The sequence below is a fragment of the Chrysochloris asiatica genome, unplaced genomic scaffold (genome assembly GCF_000296735.1).
Source record: "Chrysochloris asiatica unplaced genomic scaffold, ChrAsi1.0 scaffold00137, whole genome shotgun sequence".
Lineage (NCBI taxonomy): Eukaryota > Metazoa > Chordata > Mammalia > Afrosoricida > Chrysochloridae > Chrysochloris > Chrysochloris asiatica.
Window position 1 is genome coordinate 6406685 of NW_006408655.1, and position 17722 is coordinate 6424406.

General features: G+C 42.8%; 1 protein-coding gene across 2 annotated transcripts; it reads right to left on the minus strand.

Annotated features, from left to right (window-relative positions):
* Positions 1–4792: 4792 nt before the first annotated feature.
* SKIDA1 (SKI/DACH domain containing 1) lies at positions 4793–7621 on the minus strand. Of its 2 annotated transcripts, XM_006869896.1 has the most exons (2): positions 6838–7621; positions 4793–6645 (listed from the first exon to the last, which is right to left on the minus strand). In XM_006869896.1, exons 1-2 carry the CDS (start codon positions 7528–7530, stop codon positions 4873–4875), a joined length of 2466 nt encoding a protein of 821 aa, XP_006869958.1. In that variant the 5' UTR covers positions 7531–7621; the 3' UTR covers positions 4793–4872. The 2 variants fall into 2 exon arrangements, with proteins under 2 accessions (XP_006869958.1, XP_006869957.1); XM_006869895.1 differs by having other exon boundaries at positions 4873–7530.
* Positions 7622–17722: the final 10101 nt, after the last annotated feature.

Here is a 17722-nt window from a genome sequence, read left to right on the forward strand (position 1 = left end):
TCCGAGGGGTGCGGGTTTTTTCACCCGGAGCCAGCATGATCGTCACAAATTCATAAGAAAGCAAGACTGAGCGGGAGGACGGGGAGGAAAAGTCACAAAGAAATGTTTGCCATCATGCAAAATGGCGGCATTAAAACCTCTCTCTGATGGTGGTGGTTGGCCCAGGCCAGAGAGCTGAGGGCTGCCCCAGGTCAGCGCGGCCCCAAGAGCTCTGCAGTCGAGAGAGAAAGTGACCCGAAACCCACAAGGTATCCGGGCCTGCTCATCTCCCGCAACATTTCTTTCGCTCGGCGTCCCCAGCCTTTCCTCCGAGCTCGCCAGGCCCAAAAGCACCGCCAGAAGCCCTGGACACTGACCCCTGTTTACAAACACAGCCTGGGGGCGGGGTGGGGCTGACCGGAGCGCTGGAAGGCGGGGTGTGTGTGGGGGGGTGCTGCTCGCTGCGGAGAACGCCACCAGCAGAGAGGAACAAGGAGTTGGTGCGAGAGAGCTGGCCCGGCAGCTGGAAAGGACTGAACGCCTTGTTTTTGAAACTGTCAATTCCCTCAACCCCTATTGTGAGGGCTTCATGCAAAACATCTCAGGCCTTTTAAAGTAGGAGCTTGTGAGGCCGCCACAGTTTGAAAAGGAGTGAGAGGAGAGTGGGGGCCTAGGGCATGGGCAAAGAATGATAGTTGGGTCTCCTTCCTTTTTAAAAAAAAAAAAAAAAGCAAAAGAGGGCCTGCCAAACAGGTAAAATACATCCCCCTTCCACCTCCTAGATCTGCCCTATTTCCCCACCCCCTAGGTTAGTTTGCAAAATGTCCTTTGTCCCAGGGAGCAAACTAAAACCTAAGGTAGCTTCAAAAATAGTTCTTTACAGGAAAAAATCCTGAGGAAAACTTGGGTGATTGGGTGGACTCCCTAAACTGAACTCCCAGTTCCTCCTTGCCAATTTCCTGAAGTTAGTTGATAAGGAATCTTTTTCTCCCTTCTTGTTTGGAAGTAATGCCTTCTTGGCTTTGGGAACTCCATCTTTTCACATCATTTTCAGCCGGAAGTTATTTTCAAGGTGAAGCAAAACTCACCACTTTTCTGTCTTTTATAAGATGCTATTTTTTAAATATATATTTTGTCATGGAGGATTTTTGTTTTTGTTTTCTTTGAGGAAAAAAATGCTTTTGAAGAATTAGTTTCTACAGCTCTTCCTACATGCAAACAAAACTATCATTTCCATCTGTAGAAACTTCCCAATTCTTGTTGACTAGAAAGAACTCTGAGGGATTTCTAGACCATTGAAAGTCACCCACACAAGGATAAGATAAAAATCAACACAACAGGCCATCTAGTTCATGTTATTGCTGTTTAGTGGTGGCTCCTTGTTGATTTAAAAATAAACAACCATTATTGAGATTACTCCACTGTAATCAAGCAAGTCAGTAGAAAAGAGCACCCACTTTAAAAAGTAAAAAGAACAAGCTGCATTTTCTATAAACGTAGGTAACCTGAGTGTGGAAGACAGTACAAACACATTTCACATTCTTAGGAAATTTCTTTTACAAAGACCAAAAATGTATTTGTTTCCCAAAAAGTCAGAGAAAGAGCCCTTTCCTACATTTCATTCTTGTCTGTGAATGTTGAAGTTTAGACACAGAATCAGTGACCCTAGAGCTGTAATAGTACAAGTTTTTAAAAAAAATTCTATTCCCTGAAAAAACTTAAGGTATATAAATGGAGTCTAGCAAACGAGGTAACTTTTGCTTTTCTCTTCAATAAGGCTTAACTTTTCGAACAAATGAGACTTGTATAGCAGCTTAGAAAAGCTACATATTGTCATTAATCATAAAACAAGGAAAATAAAAATAAACTGTACTGAGAATAATTCCAGCACAGCAGAATGGGAAAGGAAAACAGCTAAGGTGCCATCAGGAATTGAAAAAAAAACCCCTTGTATTTGCAAGTTACTGCATACTATTTGATACACTTTCCTAACAGAAGCCCCAACTCAGGTTTTGCTGTGGTTGGCTGGCTTGTAGCAATACTGTGGGGTGAAATTTGTGTTGACTATTTAATTTTGTTCCTTTTGATGGTATCACTCTGGAATGCCTCAGCCTCCATGCTGCTCATTCTCCAGCAGCTAAACTGAAACTATTGATTCTCTAAGGGCTGGAGACCAAGTGTCAAAGCTGGAGGCCCATATTTTATGTCAAAAATTCCATAGGGTATATTTGTTTTACATTATGCTTATTCCATCTCTCGGTCCTCCCACACCCATGATTTGCAAACTTCAAAAATATTCTCAATTTATAATTTAGGAACAGTAATTCCATAGCCAACAAGAAAAGTACTAGTCTAAATGTAGGAGCCCTGGGGTGGCGCTGTGGGTTAATGCGCCAGACTGCAAAGCTGTTTGAACTGCAAGGTTGGCGGTTCAAGCTCACCAACTGCTTCTCGGAAACCCTATACAAGGTCGCTTCCCTATACAGGGTTGCTATGGGTCGGAATCGACTCAATGTCACTTAACAAAAACAAATGTAGTAGTAACCATACTTTGAGCTTTCTTGACTTGGCAGTCATTAAGGAGTGAGTAGGAATTACATACACACTTCTAGTGTGTGTATGTCACACTGTGTTGTGTTTTTTTTTAAACAAATTTATATTTCAGGACAACTCACTGTACCTACATTTTACATTATTTTCCAAATAAGAAAGAATTAAGATTGAGAAGTCAATTGTTTAGTTTTCTGGGGCTTTAACAGTAACATATATAACATGCTTATTCAAGGATTACATCCCCAAATTTTGCTTTGACCATATCTACCAATCCAAAAAAATAGGATCCAGTGAACCTCCATCTGGCAACATTCAAGAAGAAAAAGGAAGGGAGGTAGTTTGAAGCATCTGTTTACTCCATCCAAATGTATTTGGATGCAGGTATTCTCCTTTACAGTAAGAGGAAAACCACAGAGCATATACAACAATTAGGGCTGAGACCATCCAGATCAATCTGAAACATTTATAGACAAAAGGAAGTTTCAAAGGAAGTAGGAATTAAAAGGTTAAGGGAAAAAATAATTAAAAAAACCCAGTATTTCTCTGAGAAACAGTGACTCAAATTCACACAGTAAACATTTCATTGGTGTTTTGTTTTGTGATTTATGATCTATAGATGCAACTTCTTAGGTTTAAGATGGCAAGGATCTGAGATACATACTTTGTCAAACTAATGGGAGAGGGTGTGGAACAATCATTTTAGAATCAAGTTTCATTTAAATAACAACTGATCTCTGCTTCAGTTTCTTAAACCTGAAACTTTTTGCATTTGATTTGTAACAAGTTGGTAAAGTTTTGTTGTTGTTTAGGAAGAAATCCACCAGTATTTTTGCACAAAGCCTGACTGGCCTGATCATATAGTATTACAACAAAACACTACATCCCATAAATGCATTTCTTTCCAAGAATAACATTACAAATGAAAGTGTCAACAAAACCATTCATTTCTGTTACCTTTTCTTCAATCTAAAATAAGTAGAAATGTATGGAACCAGAAATTTTAAACAGTGTTTTTAATTGAAAATAAAGCTAAAGCATGCTTTTCAACAGTGCACATTTCCATAATTTTGATTTACTGCTTCCATCATTACAACATAGTATACCAGCATGGCCCCTTACCAAGGGCTAGACCCTAGCCATCTGCATGTTAAACTAGTTTGATTTTAAGTGCAAATATAGATAGTCACCTCTGATTGTCATTTGCAGTAGAAACTCTCCTGCTCTATACACAGGATGGTCTGAAAACAGGAGTGTAGAGAGATGCAGAAAAAGTAAAAGGTAATAAAACTCAAATGCCTGAGTTCTGGTACCAAAAAGCCCTGAAATATGGTTATTTTTCATTTGGGAGGTCCTTACTACTCTGACTCCTCATTTTCTTTTTCCCGGGTGTATTTACTGTTGCCACTGTGAAGAGTTAGACCATCAAGAAACATTTTAATTGTTTTGAAAGATTGAGGAGTCATGTTCAAATCAAAAGGTAAGTAGGTGAATAATAAGACTTGTGTTATTTAAAGCCTTTGGGTGAGAACACAAAAAGGACTTTTCCCAATTGCAAAGAGTGGCTGTAAAATTACTTTACCCCCCCAAAAAAAAAAAAAAAAGAATTAAAAAAAAGCAATTCCATATTTATTTTACTCTCTCTATATATATGAGCTACTATATATGTATATAGTAGCTTTTACCAGCATTCAAGCAAGACTCATACCCCAATCTTTCTACTCCAAAAAAAAAAAAAGTTAAGTGCAACTACTCTTGGAGAGATGATAAGGGGACTCAAAAGAAAAAGAGATAGCCCACAAACAAGAGCTCCAAAAGAGAAGATTTGGGGCTCACAGAAACTTCTTGCTACCTCATGTGTAACCATGAAACTTAGCAAACTTTCACTGACTTAACAGTTATACTTTCAGGTCTGAAATCTAGTGCATAAACTAATGGCTCATTGTAATATTTATTATTCAACCTTTTTGACATTTATTTGTAGCAGTTGAATTGAGGTCCAAACCAAACCCGTTGTCGATTCCGACTCATGCGTTATTAGCACTGAAACAGTAAAGTGTTCCAGCTCTACCGTCTACCGTAATAACTGAGTTTTACTTGAGTCTTTAGCCTGAAGTAGTCTGTGGAATGTAAACCAACCCTTCTCCCACCCCGCCCCCACTCTACTTAAAAAAAAAAAAAAAAAAAAAGGAAAAAAAATTAATCCGATTTCTGTCTTCCAAATGTGATAAACCAGGACTCCAAGGGGGGTGTAACACATTAATGGACTTGTACAAACCATCCTGTGCAGTTTACAACAAAAGGAAGGTAATATGGTTCAAGAAAATATCTTCCAAAACATTTTTATGAATTAAATTTCCTGAATTTGTGACTAGGTGGAAGAGGTATTGCAGAACCGCCCAGCTGCCATTTCCATATAGGATGGGCCTTGTGAGGAGGTTGGGAATCCTTAGTGGTGTTTAAGGAATACGCCGGCCACAAATCCCCATCCTTCCCAATAATGAGTGATGGTGGACAAGGAAAATTTGCCATGAAATTAAATGGCCTTTTCACTGCTGATGCTACATTGCTGGCTACCTTTTTGCGTCTATTTATAACTGTAAAATCATCCAGTGTTCCTTCATGTGTCTCAGTTTTACCTGTAGGACGAGGGCTTCTAGCTGATTTCAAATTTGGTTTGACTGGAGGTGTCTGAAGTACAGGTCGCTTTCCCAGTACTAGTGTCCGGTAATTTTTTCTCACCTTGGCACCAAATTTATATTCCCCATCCTCAGGTTTTGGAGAACCTAAAGTGCATGAAAGGCCCTGACTCTGCGCCAGATGATTTAAGGAAGGAGTTTCTTTTTCAGGGCATGCAAAACCTTCCTTGGCTGTGGTTAGCAAGGTGTCCTCCTCCTTACTTTCAGTCACACTGTAAAACTCACCCTTGGTATCATTGCACTCGCACTTTAGCTTATTTGTAATAAGGTCAGGTTCATATTCTTCATTAGCACTACTATCTTCTACTTTGATTTTAATGTTGTGCAGCAATGGCAACGTCTTGTCGCTTGTGTCAGTGCACGGATTTTCGGCTTTAGTTACTACTGCGTCCACCTCCGGATACGTTTGCAAAGAGGGCAAGTCCGCAGCAAATTCCGCACAATGAAGGATTTTGGAATCTTCTGAGTTTGCTGCTGCTCCAGTAGAATCATTCTTTAAGAACCTAGCAGCTATTGTGTTGTTATCTGCACAGTGTGTAGTAGGAGTTGCTTGGAGGCATTTCCTCGCCTCTCCGAGTATTCTTTGTTGTGGAAATGCATTGTTTGTCTTTGGGCTAGGTGAAGAGGCTCCCTCCGCCAGGCAGTTAATTGTCAGGTCAGTTCTCTTTACAGAACTGGAAATTTCCGAGTGTGGGAATGTAATCTCAGATACACTATCCTTCCTTATCTCTGCGAAACAACTCCCCAGGCTGGCCGGGCAGTACACTGGAGACGCTTGAGAGACCCAGTGCGGCAGATTCCACTCCTCTGGCGACTCTGCTTTGACACTGCTCTTGAGGTCGGGGAGGCGACCGGCATCCTCGAAAGCAGGGGGTTTGGTTGCGACGGCTGCGGACGCCAGATGGTATAAGAAGTTGGCCTGCGCTTGCACACTGGGAGGCTTGCAGAAGCTGGTGCGCCTGAAACGGATGCTCTGCATGGACACTTGGCTAGAGCCGGAGCTGGAATCCGACTCCGAGGACGAGTCCTCCTCCTCCGAGCTGACTTCACTGGAGTCCGAGGCCCCGCTGCCCCCCTCCTCCTCTTCCTCCTCCTCTCCCTCTTCCTCCTCCTCTTCCTCCGAGGACACGGAGTTGCTGGAACTGGACAAACTGGAGCCAAAATCCGAGTCGTTGGCATGGTCCGAGTAGGAGCTAGACTCAGAGTCGCTGCTACAACTCTCGGGAAAGCTGCCCAGAGGGGGCTGCAGTCGTGGCTGGGGAGGGGGCGGGCGGCTCTGCGGCGGCTGCTGGGAAGCCCGGTGATGGTGGTGGTGGTGGTGGTGATGGTGGTGGTGGTGGTGGTGGTGGGGAGGTGGGCAGAAGCCGTTGACCAGATGAAACCTCTCCAGGCAAGTGGCTCCGGCCACCGCCGCCGCCTTGGCTTTGTAGGACCTGGGCAGCAGCAGCAGGCGCCGGGCGCCGGCGTGGGGCGAGAGCAGGCAGTCCTTGGCGCCCCCGCGTTTGCGCTTGCAACGGTAGGTCAGACTCCCGGGACCCCCGGCGCCCGACGCTATCTTGGGCTGAGGCCCGGTAGCAGATGCCTGGTAGTAGGCGGCGGCGGCGGCGGCGGCAGCGGCGGCGGCGGCGGCCGGGTGCTTGCTGCACAGCAGGTTCCGAAAGTACGCGGGGTCCGAGTGGAAAGCGACGTAGTTCCCCTGAAGCGGGGCAGTTTCATAGTTTAGAGAGGGTTTGCAAGGAGAGCGCCCTATTTCCGGGTAGTGCGTGCCCGGGTATTTGCTAAAAATCTGAGGTAGTTGGGCGGCGGGGCGCGCGGCGGCGGCGGCACCCGGGCGCTGGGACTGCGCGCTGATTGGTAGGGGTCGCGCGGCTTCGTTCAGGCCCCGCCAAAGTTGGGGCTTGTCCTTCCAAAAAGCCGGGCGGGGGCTGGTGGCGGCAGCGGCGCGCTCTGGCGGCGGCGGGGCGGTTAGGGCCCGGCCGGCCCTCCGGCGCTTGGTCCTGAGCACGCGCTCGGTCTTGCAAGAGGTGTAGAGCGCCTCCACGTCTTCCCGGGAGATGAGAGTGCATTTGGCGGCGTGGAAGGCGATGCTGTTGATCGCCTTGAGTTTCCGCAACTCCTCGAGGTCGCAGTGGTGCTTTTTCACTTTCAGATGGTCCATGCGCTTGTGTACGGTCGTCCGCGGGATGTTTTTCAGCAGATCCGTGAAGACTTGGGAGAGGGCAAACATTTGCTTGCCTTTAATGATGAGGTAGCCGAGCCTCACGCCATCCACCTCTTCAAAACCTGACTTCAGGTCTCCCATCTCGGGCACTAAATGATCCCCACCATTTGCAGTAAATCTATACGTGACGCGTACATACACATGTATGTATGTTAATCCTCCGCCAGATGCTGCATGTGTCTCAAGGCATCCTGCTAATAAAATAACAAAGACTGTTATTCCCGGCCAAGGGAATGCCAAACTCTAGGCAAAATTATAGAGGGAGGGGGGAGAAAAAAAACAAAAAAGTCCATGAAATTACACTGACTCGATTCTTGCTTTTTTTTTTTTTTTTTTTTTTGGTTTTCTTTTTTTTTAAAAAAAAAAAGAGGGAAAAAACCATCCGGCTTCTGATCTGCCAGTGTGTTGGTCTAAGTCCCGATGCAGATCAGTACCTGGGCCCCTCTAGTCCTTCCTTCTCCATTGGAGTACTATGATAATGGAATGTGAAGGGAGAAAGAGAAAAGAAATGCAGCTGCTATTCCCGCCGCTGCTTTAGCTACAAATAAAATGACAGAGTGAAGTGAGCTCGTCCGGAGACACCTTCATCAATTAATTCCCCTAAAGCCAGCGCTGATTGGACACTCCTGACAGGTGATGCAATAAAAATTGATATTCCACCCCTTCCCCCCAAAATCTCCCACTAATTAGCATACCCTTATACTGCCACCTCCCCTCCCAAAGTAAATAATACAGTCGGTATATAAATCTTTCCATTAAACTATCGGAGCTCAGAAGCAGCTCGACTCACAGACTTCATCAGAAGCAGTGTGTGTACGCTTAAAAAAAAAAAAAACAAAACCGTATATTTGCCTTTAAAGGAATATTGTCTTTTTTTTTTTTTTTCTTTATTTGCATTTTACCCATACAGCTATTATCATTTCAAAGGAAAGGGACTTTTAAAACATTACCAAGCCTAAGTAGATATTCCTTCACCCCATTTTTCCCTTTGGAGAAAATGGAGCTTAAGCGAAAATGTGCAGAACAGCTAAATGTGCAGAAGAGCTTGGTATTTCCCTGTGGGAGCAGGGGAAACCGGCTGGGAGCTCCAAAGTTAACACTCGCGCGGTGAACCACCCAAACACAGACTTACGTTTTGCATTTCTCTCGATTTTCCTTTTTCTCTGATATGCCTTTTTACAAACAGACACAAGTTATTTGGCCAAGGAAGCTGTTCAGGGCTACAGCTCCGAAACACTGTAACAATTCAACTGGATTTTGGTTCTCTGCTATGGGGGGCAGGAAGTAGTTTCACGTCAGACTCATAACAAAGCATAGATAAGCCAGAAATGGGTACACTTTTCACCATTAACCGGGCTGGAGAGCAGGCAGAACCGTCCTAGATTCCCCAGCACAGCCTTTGCCAGGGTCCTATTCTCCACAGGTCAGAATTCCAGGGAGCAGATTGCTTCTGCAGGCAGCAAAGGAAAGAAAATGTAAAACACCCTAGGTGCTTCCAGAGGTTTTACGTAATAACGATGGGGGAAAAAGTGCTCATGTAAGATGCACTCTTTCAGTGGTCCAGGATGCATTTAGTTGGTAGTTTAAATGAATCTTCCACAATTCCCTCCTCCTTTTTTTTTCCTCCCATGAAAGCCAAGTACCTGCTTAAAAAAAAAAAAAAAACCCACTTGGGATGAATATCAATATGGTTTAACCTCTTCTTAATCAAATGAAGGTATATTTTGGTGCCACTTCCAAGGGTATCCAAAATATTGCTAAATAAGAGCAAGGGTCTTCCCAGTTGCATTACTAGGGTCCCAAAGCGCTTTGTTGGCTTCTTTACAAAATTCGGCAAAATCTTCTCAACTGTCCGATGTTTGCAACTGCAAAATCAGTGCAACCCACGCATTTATATATTTTCTCGTTCTTTCAAAAACAGATACATCCGTGTGGCTAGAAGAATAAACGGATATTTCTGAGGCTACAAGAAAAAAATTGTACAATAATTTCTTCCTTCTAATTCAAAAGTTTCAGCTTCTCTTGCTCTGGCTGGCTAGCAAGAGCAGGTAGGGTTTAAAAACCAAAAAGCTAAAAAAAAAAAAAAAAATTAGACACACAGAAAAGTCAGTTTGCTTGATAAAATGAAATCTCGGCCATAGCTCCCCACCCCCACCCCATTCCTCTTGTAATTTCCCAGGAATTCTGAAGAGAATTTGGAATTTCAAGAAGTGTATCCGGAAATTAAGGAAGTCTATTTAAGCGAGTCTGTAACTCAGAGGCTGGGATTTGAAAAGTCAGCCCTGGACTACTGTTGCACTCAGCACAGATGTAATCGCCGCTCTTCAACTTAATCAATGTGTGTACAAACCGCGATGTCTAGTTCTTGCCTTTGAAATCTAAGGCTAGCATTTCCATCCAAGAAATCAGAGCTACAGCAAATTACATTTTTGTCCCTTGAATGAGAGAAGGATCATTGAATGGATCTCGTGATATTTCAGGCTTTAAACGTAACCGAGAGGCAGCAATGAACAATGCCTCGTCACAGCTAATACCATCCAGAGTTGGCTTTCTCTTGCATCTGGATCTATCACCCCGCGCTTTTCTCTTTCACTTTCACAGGAAGCAAAATGCAAAACCTTTAAGTAGAAAGCAAAGTTTCGAGGAAAAGCAGATGCTGGTGTTTGTTTTTTTTTTAAGTAGAATGACCTAAGCCTGTCTATTGCCAGCGACAATAATGTTTTAAAATTCCTCCTGATGCACTTATATACTGCCAGCCCTCCTTCTTCCCACCCCTCGCTCCCGCCCAATTCCCCTCCCCCAGCTGTAAGATTTAGACCAGAGTCAAACAGCCAAGAAATAGTAAACTCAGAAAAAACCCTTAGAGAAGACGGTACAAAAGGTTGAGTACAGCGTTGTTTCTTTTTTTAACTAGGTAGTTTCAATTCTTGATTCCTATTTAAATTTACACACATAAACTCACACCCCTACTCCTCCCACACATGGCAATGTGATTTAGTAACCATTTCACAAATTACCTAATTACCTTCATTTTCTCTTTTTTCCTCTTTCCCCACCTTTAAAAATACTTCAAATACTCATATTGGTATTAAAAAACAACAACTAGTACAATATTACATCTTTTTTTAAAAAAACTAAAGATACAGTCTATTGGGTCAAATAGAGAAAAACAAAGACCAAGAGATTTAGGAAATGTGTCTGTATATGTTATATATGTCAGTATCCCTGTATTTGCATTCAGACTTCTTTACACTTAAACGTTTTTTAATACTTCTATTATACATCCTTCTTGTCTAATACATTCTTTTGTTCCTTTAACTTCCTATTGGTGTGTGTGTGTGTATGTGAAGGTGCACTCTTGCAAGTCCATGTGCACACACACATAATATGACAGACAGCTTTCTTGTGGCCATCAACACACATTGCATATCCGGGGTCTTCTCCAGGCACATTGGGGGTCGATCCCGATAAAAAGATCTAGGAGAGGCCCCTGAGCGCTCACACATGAAAGGCAGGGGACTTTAAGATGGATTTGCATGCACACAGGGGATTTCGATCAATAGCTACCAACATTTATGGCTTAGATTATTAATGGGAAAGCTAGCCAAAGAGTGGAGATGAAAAATTAAAGGTGTCTGTTATCAATTATGCTTAAAGTTATGCAATAATTTACTTACTCTGCCTGGATGTGCAGGTCCAGATGTAAAAAGTACTATTCCTCAAAAGCCAAGGGCTATCTTTGAAAATTTTGTTGACCATGTCCTCTACTTCTATAACCAAAGATGAACCCAATTCAGATGATAAAATGTATTCAAATTCTTTCTTAAGGTAAAACAAAACAACCCACAACTATTAACTTCTATATTTCTTTTAAATATATATTCATGTGTAAAGGGATGTGTCCAAAATAACATTTGTGTGTATACCAGTCGCTGCTAGGCCCAGGAAATCACTCATTGTGAATTTAGGCACATATATATACACTGAGTTTGTTCATTTAATGTGATTATTTACTCCGTGAGGAATATATAATCTACATACCATAGTAAAAAGTATTTGAGCTTTGAAATAAAGCTAATTGCTAAGGAAAATCCCATCTAGCAAGCACAAATAGAATATATTCTTAATGTCCACTTCTGCATTTATGTAAAAAATCATCACTTTTAGTTTTTAAAGGGACAGGCTGTGAAGAAATGAACATATTTGTCTTCATTTATCCCATATGAATGTGCTAAATTTACCTTTAGATGTTCTATTTTGATTTATTTTCACTGTATTTTATGTCTAAATACCATTGCAATTCAGTCTGACCTCTTCCCTCTGGAGCGAAGTAATGCACATGGCATTTACAGTCTTTTAAATGGTTAGCTGGGAAATGCAATAGCAATTTGCAGGAGTAGTTTACTAATGGGAAAAGTTCTTTTGAAAACCTGAAGGAAAACCTAAGAGTACTTTTGCATTTCTACCCTACAACTGTCATATAATTAAAGTATTGAAGAGCATTAAAATAATCCTCTTGCTTCCAAGCTTTCACCCATACATACATAATTTAACTGAGGATCATTCCCCCACCCCAGCACCACCTAACTCTTCACTATATACATTTGTTTTAGTGACTGCTGAGCACATTTTCTTCAAAATGAATTAAAACAGAAAAGAATAAGAAACATCACAAAGGTCTCAACAATGTAAGTATATTGGCTAAAAGAATGAAAGACGCTCCTTGTACTGCTAACCAAAAGTATCTATAATACTGGCAGTATAACACAAATCTAAAATAATAATAATTTAAGAGGTGTTGTATGGCTGAATCTTTCTTAAATCCTGAGTTAAGGATACTGGACAATAAAATCCTGTCTAATGGTCAAAAGTTCCTTCTCTGCTTTTTTGGAGGGAAAAATGGGAATGAAAGAAGAAATGGATAAATTTAATGAATAAATTATAAATCAACGTATTTTCTCTAATTTTTTCTTTTTGTTTCATCCAAATAAATCAGGGTACATCTCCAAAAGGGGCCATCCTTCTCTTCTTAGGCTTTTAAAAATCCTGTTTTTAACAGCAGTTTGGGACACAGAGTATATGCCATGTTGTCTACTGACCCATAATCAAAATGCAGTGACCTTCTACCCTTTTTTTGCCCCCTGACCCATCTTGAATTCAATGCAGCCTTTATAAATTTGCAAATCCTTGGAGGTAAAAGGGGTTTTTGTGAGGCTTTGTTCAGAGAAAGTCCTTAAAGTGTGTTTTCTAAAGTAGACAAAGGTAACGCAACAAACCCTAGTGGACAAGATTTTATACAGGTGAGCAAGACAACTCTTCGGATAACATGTATTGCAAGCTAAAAAGCGATTACAAATATAGAAGACAAGAAGGTTATGGATGCATCAAATTAACAGTGTGGTACAAATCATTTTCATGATGTAAGAAATGGTTAGGCCATAATCTTCCTGCTTTTCTCATCTCCAAGAGCTATCACAAAGTTAAGGGGCAGGGGCTTAAACACAGAGAAAGGCTAAGGAAGGAGGAAGGGAAAGACATAGAAAGGAATGAGGCCTGACCTGAATCTACAGACACAATCTCTTATCTTTACTGCTATCAGCCAGTTTAAAGGACACCATAATTATGATGGGGATAAAACAATGCCTGCTTGTGTGTGCAGAATAAATAATGTTTACAGCTCAAGAATCTTTTCATTCCAATTAAATGCTATCAAAGAAAAGCCACTTTTCCTACTACAACCGCCTTTCCCCCCAATTACCTTATTTTGTTGCAGTATTTTCCTATGAGAAACTGGGTCTTTCATAATTGATCCTGAATATATATATATAAAAATCCAGAGACAGTAGGGTTCAAAGTTGTTATATTAAATAATACACAAATACCCAGAAACACAATTTATTTGGATAGTCCAAGTTTTTGTTTATTTTACACAAGGGCCAAATGCGTAAAAACTGAAGTGATGACACCAAGTGTTGAGGCCTACCTATGAGCTGCTGAAGTCATACTGAAATTCTGAGCACCATGAAAGGAGAAGGGAGAAAAGAAAGACAAAACATGAGGGGCCTGGTTGTCTCTGGAAAGAGAATCTTCTGGTTCTGTTCCCCTGGCCTCAGCCCAAATCCTTCAAGGAGCACTGGAGCTAAATCACCAACTTCCAATGTTGTAGCTACTGGGAACAATCACAAAAAAGGAGATGAAAACAACAACAACAACAAAACAAACAAACCAAGTTCGCATTTACAGATACACAGTATCATTTCATATTCATGACTTCAACAAATCACATTATATTCAGATTTAAACAAGGTTTGGGCAGTAATGTCAGTCAGGTTGGTCAGTAAACAGACAGTACCATATACTAATTAGAAAACTCAGTTTTTTTATTTTGGAACCCTAAAGTGTAAATTAAGCCTTTTAACTTTGAAAAACTCACGTTTCCCTTCTGAGTACAAATTTTACCTTAGTAAAATTCAAATGAACATCCCTCTTTAAGTACACCCACAACATCATAATTCAAACTTGTATTTCCTGCCTTTCTCAGTTCTAGTAGTGTTTTGTTTGTGGTTTTAAAAAAACCACATGGCACAACAAACGCTATGTAAAACGCACTCATTCTGTTAAATGCCCATACAAACTTGCCATTCACTCCATCTGTCTTAAGGAGCACATTGCTAAGTATAAACTTTAAAAAAATGCTTTCGTGGAAGAAATATTTAATATTTTTTGGCAAATTTCATTTGGTGATATAGTGCAAAAATGCAGTGGAAAAAATTTCCATGGTATTAGTTAAGTTTTCTGGTTAGTTGCAGGCCCCCTTCCTTTTGAAAGTTTAGAGCTCCAATACCCTCAATTCTACTGGCAGAATTAGGATGGACTTAGAGGGTCCTAAACGTGACCGATTCACTAAGGCGGGGGGCTACAGCTTGCAGCAACGTGCTCGGCAACTTAATCTTACGCTAAAAGAGGGCAGAGAGCAAAAAAAAGAATGGAATACAGACTCTCCCGACATTCGTAGTTACTTTCAAGGTGGATTGTGTATTTTAAGGCTGATGGGAACGTCTGGTTTTTGGAGCAAAAAGAAGAGAAGGTAAGTGTTTGTCCTTGTATTCACCAGTACGTAGAGAAACAATGAAAGAACAAAGAGAACCACTTCTCCATCTGAACATTTTCTGAATCTCCCTCCGTTTCAAGGCAAAAAGCTTGCGAGAGGATTCGCTTTACCTTAAGTAGTTGTTGCTAAGCTTATTGAACTAAGAATGTGAAAAAAGTTGAGCGGCAGTGTAAATATATAGACTAAATAATAATAAAGGCTTGCTGTAGCGAATCTCCACAGCGACAACCGTAGCAACTTACAGAAGTTGCTAAATGCATGAAGGCTAAGCTCAAGAAATAGCTTTTACGTATTCGATTTCTGACTCGTCATTTAAGTAGCTTTTCTTGCTGTTTGAAGGGGTTTTTACCCACACGTATAGGTACTGTCTCTGGGAAGAGAGGGGTGTACTACTTAGGTCGCAAAATCATCTGTATGGCTGCCTGGGAAATACTTTTTAAAAGGGAAAAGGATTCAAATATTGACGCTAATGTTGTCTAAAAGAAGAAATGGCAGCGGTGGCTGGGAAAGGGAGTCGTATTTAAATGTATTCGCTTTTGGGTACGCTGGTTATCTGCAAAGTCAGCCTTTGTGGGTCTGTGTGGCTGAATGAGTGACCGAGTGCCATCGGCATTATATAAATGGATCCGGTGTGGGGGAGCCCCCAAAGCCGTCGAGCACATGAAACATGAGTTTTTATTGCCCCCCACAAGCGGCCACTAAGCCACCCCCCGGACCCCACCCCAAAATCCGTATATTACCTGCCCTGTTACAGTGACACATGTTTATGTTTATAGTCCTGGTTTGTAGTAGTGTCAAGAGCCAAAGCAAGAGGAGGGGGAGGAGAGGGAGGAGTAAATGCAACCACCCCCACTTGTTGTTAAAGCAAATTTACTGCGTTATTGCAAGCCCTGTAAGGGGGGCTGGGAGGAGAGTTGAGAGGAAGGTTAGAATTGGGATGAGTGTTGGTGGTGGAAGGGGGTGGGGTTAGGAGATCCGAGATGGAGCTACTTTCTCCTGCAGCCCGAGAAAAAAAAGCTCGGTCAATAGGGGAGCGCGCTGGCGCTATGGAAGAAAAAAGGTTCCTCCCGGTTGTTGTGTTCACGTGGGGGGCTCGGCATGCTGGGTCCAGGGCCCTGACCTCCGACCTCCGCTCCTCTCAGCGCTCTCTCGCAGCCTCGCGGCCACTTTTTACCCAAGATCCCACGCGCGGGTTGCGCTCGTGCCGAGCTCGAGTCCTGCCTAATCCTCCATTCCCGGATTTCCATCCCCTCCCCCTCAGCCCCAGGGAAAGATTCTCCGGCTGGGAACCCCCGCCCCGCCCCCACCCTCAGAGCCGCGGCGGAGTGGCGGGAGTGAGGCCGGGTAGGGCGGGGAGTGCGGAGCAGAGCCTCCCTGCCGGGCCAGACCTACGGGGGAGGGAGGGGACTGAAAAGGAGGGGGCCCGGCTTCCCAGCTGCCTGGCCCGGTAGCCCAGCCGGAGGCCCAGACCTGTTGACTGCTATTGGTCCGCCTGGCCCCGCGCCCTCTCCCTGCCCACTGCAGTGTCAGTTGTACGTTGGAAACTTTGAGAAGGAATAAGGATGACTCGTCTCCGCTCTCCTTCAACTTTTTTTTTTGGGGGGGGGAGGGGAGAAGAGATGAGCGAACCAATTTCATCTGTTCTTCTATTTTTTTTAATAAAGTGTCGTGATACGGATACCCACCTCCCTTTCAGTCCTCATTTTTTAAAAAAGTTTTCCTCAGACCCGTCCCTCTGTCCGAAACCTGGAGAGCCATGACCCCCCTCCCCACCTGGCTCTGGCCTACGTCCCCAGCGAATTGTGTTGTTTCCCTATCGCCCCAGCTCCCTCTTACACGGTACACTTTTTCTTTTTGCGTCCCAGGAGGCTTAAGATAAAACCTTGATATGCCGCACACATTCTCTGCCAGCTCGTCAAAATGTATTGATGGAGAGTTTAAAATAATAATATTTAAAGGAGGAAAGTAAAAGAGATAGTTTTGTGGCCAGTTGTAGGTGATATAAATACGTTTTAGATGTTCGTAAAATATTACATGTATTTAGGGTTAAAGGCTTTTTTATCGCATTTCTAGATTTTGGGTTTCCTGGGGAGTATTTTCCTAAGGGACATAAAACAATACGATGGAAGTGAGACTTCACCACTTCTTAAAAGTAAGGAGAAATTTTAAAAATAGGTTAACAAAATAGCGAAAAGGCTGCCGCAGCAGCGAAAGCTGCAGGAAGCAGCACGATGTCGGAGCCTGAAGATGGAGGGAAAGGGGCGGGCGGTGAGGCGAGGTCCGTGCAGCGCCTGGCCGGCCGCAGTCCGGAAGAAGGCGGGCGGCTGGCAGAGCAAGCGCGAAAACGCCGACGGGGAGGGCCCCTATCGGGCGGGGGCTGGGCGCCCAGCCCGTGCAGCGGAGGAAGCGGGAGCCGGGCTTCTCTCGCCGGGTCATCCCCATTGTTCGGTTCTTACGTTGAAGTTAGCTCAGCGAGTCCTTCCTGAGGGAGGGGTCCTGTGGCCCAACTCGACTCCCACCCCCACCTTCCGTAACTCAAAAGCTCGGTCCGAGGTCGGTGCTGCAAGTTTTATTATCCGACTCGGCTAGCTAGAGGTTCCCAACCTCGCATAGAGGAGGATTTAAAAAGGGCGGCTAAATTGAAGGAAGCTGGATGCACATTAAAAGAAAAGGGAAAGCAGTATAGATGTCTAAGTGATAATAACTACATAGCGACAAATGTGGACATTTTTTTTTTCTGGATCCACGAAACAACATATTATATAATATTTTAAATATCTTTAAACGTATGGTTTCCAAAATGAATGTCCGGATTCAAAGGAGTTTGGAAAAGCACATTTTGCTTTCCCATTCAGCTGTTTGTTGGCTACAAGAAGTCTAATTTTGAAAGGAAGGGCTGAGCTAGCCCTAACAAAAACAGACTTGATTTCTTAATCACAAATGCATTTTCGAAATTACAGTGATTTTCAAAAGGGAAAAGCGTTTAATTTGCTTTTAAACCACGTTTTAAAAACAAATAATTGCAACCCACCTACGAAACTCTGCTTGTTTTCCTTTGTGAGGCACGTAGAAAAAACGTTCAGGCAAACCGCACAGTTTTTTTTTAAAAAACGAAGATTTCCAACAAGTGCTTGAGAATCTTGAAGACAGGATTTATGTTAT

Excerpts from the sequence above, each read along its gene's own strand:
- SKIDA1 (XM_006869895.1), bottom strand. The coding sequence starts at position 7,530 with ATGGGAGACCTGAAGTCAGGTTTTGAAGAGGTGGATGGCGTGAGGCTC.